The sequence below is a fragment of the Limulus polyphemus genome, unplaced genomic scaffold (genome assembly GCF_000517525.1).
Source record: "Limulus polyphemus unplaced genomic scaffold, Limulus_polyphemus-2.1.2 Scaffold143, whole genome shotgun sequence".
Lineage (NCBI taxonomy): Eukaryota > Metazoa > Arthropoda > Merostomata > Xiphosura > Limulidae > Limulus > Limulus polyphemus.
This window is the reverse complement of record NW_013665753.1, coordinates 789,591-795,590: the sequence shown is the minus strand read 5'-3', so window position 1 is coordinate 795,590 and position 6,000 is coordinate 789,591. Positions and strand designations below refer to the sequence as shown.

At 33.9% G+C, this 6,000-nt stretch overlaps 1 protein-coding gene across 5 annotated transcripts in view; it reads right to left on the bottom strand.

Moving 5' to 3' along the window:
• The window catches only part of LOC106474907 (spondin-1-like), an 81,208-nt gene that overhangs the window by 40,579 nt on the left and 34,629 nt on the right, over window positions 1–6,000 (bottom strand). For all 5 annotated transcript variants that reach the window (XM_022380169.1, XM_022380176.1, XM_022380178.1 and 2 more), the window contains exon 3: window positions 4,829–4,962. In XM_022380169.1, coding sequence (XP_022235877.1) covers window positions 4,829–4,962 — 134 coding nt within the window. The remainder of the gene's footprint in view (window positions 1–4,828; window positions 4,963–6,000) is intronic.

Genomic DNA, 6,000 nt, shown 5'->3' with positions numbered 1-6,000 from the left:
GAAACACAGAGGTTATTCAATTTTTTTGCGTTTTAATGGAAATTCCCATATGTTCATAGGCTCTGACTTTTAAATGGCTTTTGGTTTTGCCAATATAGGAGGCCTTACAGTCTCCACACGCGTAAAGCAAGTTTATTTTAGAAACTAAGCAAAACATTACATATGCTGAAACTTTATAGCTTCATTGACCAACAATAAAATATTACAGGAACAAAGAAAATCTCACAAGTTAACAATATAAGTTAGACTTTAAAGGTCCCTAAAAAGCAACAAAGATACAGAAATAAATGCTTTACAAATGAACAATTCTTTCCTCGTAAGAGCTGAATCTGTATTTTGTTCCACAGTCAAAACGCATCTTTAAGAATAAAACCCAACTATTTAAAACAATCTAAAGATAAATGGAGAAATGCATTACAGCAGTTTTATGGATATCCAACCATCTGCATCGATATTAGTTGAAGTTGTCACAAAAAAGTGTCATGCCTCATTTTTAATACAATATGCCATTAATAGTGGTACTTTTACAATCTAAGAGTTCAATGCAACAAATAGCAAACTTTTACAACAAGTTAAAGGTAGTTATTTCAAAGGTATGTGTGTTACTAAGGGCATAAGATGGCCCACTATATCGCAGAACAATAAAATGAGGATAAGAATGTGGACTGAACAACTGTGGGTAATCTTGATCGTCTTATCTACCAGAAAAAGTAGTATAAAATCATGTTTTGCACGCCACATCGATGGTAGTACGTTCCAGAATGGTGCTTAACATGGCACGTATATGATATCGACATGACCTGATTTTGAATGATCCTTTGTGTAAACTAAGGAAATTATACTTACAAGCAATGTTGTGTTTATGGAGATGTTAGTTTGTGTCAAGCTTCAACTCAACATTGAGTTACGCTGCTTTATCCATAAAGGGCTTAGTAATGTTACTAAATTTCACGTTGCTGTTTCCAACAGCATTTGCATTTAGAAAGGGCTTCTTCGACCCTATGTGTCACCCTATCTGTGTTGTTTGAACTTGGTTGGTGTGGTAAACGCAACATGTGGATTGTTGAAATAAACACACAGATATTTGATTTCAAAACACTGTACTGTCATTAAATAATGTTCATTGTGTCAGGGGAAAGTGTTGTGCATGGTTAACCTTACGAAACATTTACATTACGAAAGACAAACCCAGATTAGACTTGTGTTAATGAAAGTGGCTGTTAAATAGTATGAATGGTTCTATGAAGCGGAAGAGACTTAGGCCTGGCATAAATTATTTCAGTTGTGCCTAGATTACAGCTTAGACCTGAATATGTGACAGAGATCTACGCAATGCAATACAGAATAAAAAGTTAACTCATATCAATAGGGGTCTTTCATTTTAACTTACACAGTTTCACTTACTCAGAATTGTTTACAAATGGACAACATATGACTGTCCTTTATGATGGTGATACTTATATCTACATCAAGAGAAGAAATACTTACTGTTTCCAATGTATAAGAGTTGATTCTCAAAAATGTATCTTTTGTGGTAGATAGTTCTTTAATCGTTTCACTAAATACACCTTTTATAAACATAACGTTGATAATGAATATATTGCACTTTTTCTGTTGTTCTTTAAACGACTTTCATACTTTACTTCATCCTTTAGAGACATTTAAAATATTTTAAACATTTCTTTGGGCAATGAACATATGTAAAATATACTTAAACCAATACGAAAAAATATACATTTAGTAACTGTTTACTCATTACTATGCATTCAGTGGGAAAATCAGATGATACAGAATGCAGCTATGAGAATAACAATAGGAGCAACCAAACACCGTTTTTGGCTTGCTTTTGGCAGAATTAATACAAACCAAAGGATTCTAGCAAGACAAGCACTACACCGAGCAACCACAACCATATCTCACCCACTACATCAGCACTTAGAGAGAGAGAGGGCAGACGAAACAGTAAAACAAAGACTGAAACTGGTTAAGCCATAGGTTAGTGAGGGCAAGAAAGATGTAGAAAAAACGTGTTCACCGAAAGAACATCAAGAGCGTTAGGTTTGGTCCATTCAGTTGGCATTAAGTTAAAATCAATGAATCTTGTTAGAAAATTTGCATGGAGAGAAAGGTCAGAACTGGTTGATACATCGGAATTCATAAAAGATATATATACGACCTACATTGATCGTAGTAACAGGTGGTTCAGTCAGAAAAGGGGGGAAGGAACCGTGTAGAGAGACAAACATCTACTGTTTTAATGGTCAGCAGGAAAATCACGGGTGATCCAGTTTATTGGGAGAAGAACGTTAAATATTCGAAGATGCACTTGTCTAGTTGATCATTAACAGTGAATATCAGAAACGTACTTCTGACAGAATCCCTAAACCCCGTCGTACAATTGGACACAGGTTTTTACAAACAAATTGGTAAAACCTTTAAGAGACGTGAAGGCTCATCTGATAATGATTTATATTTCAGGCTAAAGTGGCATATCATTCAATGAGCAATTGAACCACCTAGGTGGTAAGTTGCAGCTCTTGGACGACCTGGTAAGTTTTATGAATGATATCATTCGTTAAATAGCATGTAGACTGAGGACACAGGAAAAAATGTATCAGGGATCGCATTGGTCAACTGAAAAGACTGGAGGAATGTCTGTGAAACTGTAAGAGTGGGACGAGCGTGAAAGTGTCTGGGAAGGGCAGAGCTACTTAAATCAAATTGAATTTGGCATTATAACTAGAAAACCCTTTAAGATATTAATGGAGAGAGGAGAGCCTTTGCCAATCCCAGGGCTAGTCTCCTCACGTAAAAATAACAATATAAATAATATTAAAATAATCTTATTTACATTCAGTACGTGGTGTTAAAGGTAAAAATAATTATAATGAAAAAAACTAATTCAAAATAATTAATGATGATAAGGTAGAAAGTCAAAGTGATTGTTGCCGGTCTCGGTGGTTTATAATTGAGTATGGCGCAATGCTACCTGGTCTACATACTGACAAACGTACTGAAACAGGACTCCATAACTGGTAAGAGGAGAGTCTGTGCTTTGACCGATTCTAAGCTCCTGTAGGGTGTAAATAAATACCGCGTGCGTAATCCTATGAGAGAAATGATACTCTCAACCCGCTACTGTTTCATCTCCATTCACCGTGGGAAAGCTCAAAGTAACTTCAGTATAATGTGAACAATATGTTAAAAATACTCACCATTTCATGCACAATGGTAGAGTGAATTGCCAAATTCAGGCTTAAAGAACCTTAATAAATAATATTTAATGTCAAACAATAAATCGTTAATCCGCAGATCCACACTTTTCTCACTTACGATTACTGTGAACGCAGGTGCTTAAACGTCTGAAACAAATACTGTAATGCGAGTGGTTTGACCAAACTTTAGTCATAATCTTTGTATTATAAAATGGTATCTTTTTATCCTTAAGTGGTTCTAAGATATCATGTTTAAATTACCTACTTTCCTAAAAATCAAATTGGCGAAAAAGATACATATCAATTCCACGAAGAACAGCCCAGCTGTAAAGAACACTCTCCACAGTGCTTCTATCTTCTTCAGAAGCCGTCATTTGTTACTTTTCTTTTTTTGTTGTTGTATGACGTAATCTCTATCCTTGTGACGCGTATTTTAAATTGGTTGGCTTCGATTTTTATTTTCAAAATTTAGTTTACATTTTTGCTCAAATAACCCACTTTAGCGTGTGTACAAGTATGTTGATAACGCTGCTTCTGCGATTTTCACATATTCTCATCATTAAACTTAACGATATATACTTGTTACTCGATTCTGTCTTCTTCATGATATACATATACGTGTGAGAGTGAGGGTGTATGTGTGTATGTGAGCGCGCATATACTGATACTCCCTTCCCCTTAGTTTAAATATCTGTGTTTTCACTTTCATTTCGTCTTCACATAAATAACATTTAAACTATCGTATGTTGCGTATTTTACACATTATCAACCTCAACAAATTCCCCTAACAGTAATACTTTTTGTGGTAAAGAATGAAGTATTCAGTAACAGTATGTGGCATTTCGTCCTTTCATTGAACTATACTATATTAGAGGTTTCTACGGTGTTGTTTTAGTTACAGTGAGTCTTATTACTTTACGTCTAACCTAAACAAGCCTTTTTCACCTTTCATTATCCTTCTTTGTTTGCATAAAGTTAGAGTCTTCTCTACAGGAGTTTGTAGTCATATCGTACTATGTAGAGCGCGAGTTGGTTCTGTGATAGAGTTCTGAATTTCGGGGCTCGCTATCCGGATTCGATTACTTGCGATACCATAAAATATTACTCGCAATTTAAGCTGTAGATGCGTTATAATAGTGACAGTCTATAGATTACCACGGATGGTGGGTGGTAAGGCGCTTTGGTCAAAATTATGGACTGTGAGAGATAACGCTTAGTAGCGATACTATAAAAACAAAATTCAAATACAGATTCTTATTATGTATGAAATAATGTGGGAATTACTTGAGTAAAAAAATTATATAGGTAAAAACTCTTAAAGCAACACTTCCAAACAATGAAATAATAATAACACATCTGTTGCTCAATAATACCAACATTCCAGTAAACAAACACTGAAACATAACTCATTGGAACAACGAGCTTTTAACACTAATAATACATCAAAGATATGTGATAATATTATGTGTTAAACCTTACCCAAACACAAAACATTGTCGCAAGATTATCCACTTATACCGAACAGTGTTATTAACCGAAGATGACACATTAAAGAACTAAAACTGTTTACAGACAACGTGTCAAAATGATGACAACAATTAAAGAGAACTTACTTAAACACAACACATCCAGACAGTGAAGGAGGAGCTGTCCACATCACCTGAATCTCGGACTTTGGAATGTTTGAAGTCTGGACGATGGTATGAGGACAGTCATCAGAGAACTTAGACAGGCCATCTCCATATAACTATAATGTGACGTACAGGAAAAGATATATCGTGAGCACAGAAAATATATCACGTGCTTAAAATAATGCAACAGAAACAAATTAACGAATCCATTATATAACCGTACTAATCGTCTTAACTCATGCTCAATTATATGGATGAATAGATAAAAAGTAAAATTCAAAAAACAATTTTTAGAATTAAAGACAATCCAGATTAAGACAAGGGTTGTAAAGGAGACACTCAAATAGGCATACGTGGCAAGAAGCTTTGAAAACCGATGTTGTAGATTAAGAGTAAAATAATACCAATGTTATAATAGATATATCATAATACTGGCAAATTCATCTTTAAAAAAATGAATTTAACATTACTTATTAAATGAGTAGTTCTAAATGAAAAAAAAAATATTATTTTCCATTGGCAGTAACATGAAAGCATCATCATCTTTCAGGCATTCATACACTACAAAACTGCTTCAAGTATCGTGATTTAAGGCCTAGTAGTATTCCTTTCTTAATGTCTATCTAACATAAGAAATAGAAGCTATTTAATTTTCCACTCTATTTATATTAATATGAAAATATTATCTCTGCAACTAATGCTTACACTGGCCCCGTCAGCCAAATATATAAGTGCGCAAAACGTTTTTCAGTATCTGTATAACGCACACATAAATAAGTACCAATACTGACTATCTGTTGTTTTATTACACGTATTAAAAGAACTACATTTATATAATCGGTCCATCAGTGAGTTATTGAATGGGCAAATAAAATAAATTTGATAAAGAGATAGTAATTCCTCTTTAGAGTAAGGACAATTTTCAATATCCACAAAGAACGTCACAAAATACTCTCCATTAGATATCTGTTAGGACGGATAAATCATTTTCCTCTTAAATAAGAAAAATTAGGCTTATATTAATTCTCCTTATATTTATTTTGAAAAATAAGCTATAAATTGATTTTGTGTTATTATTCGACAATTTGTGTTATTATTTGACAATTTGACTCCTAGAGGCAAAATACTGGTTAAATCCCATTTAAAAAATATTA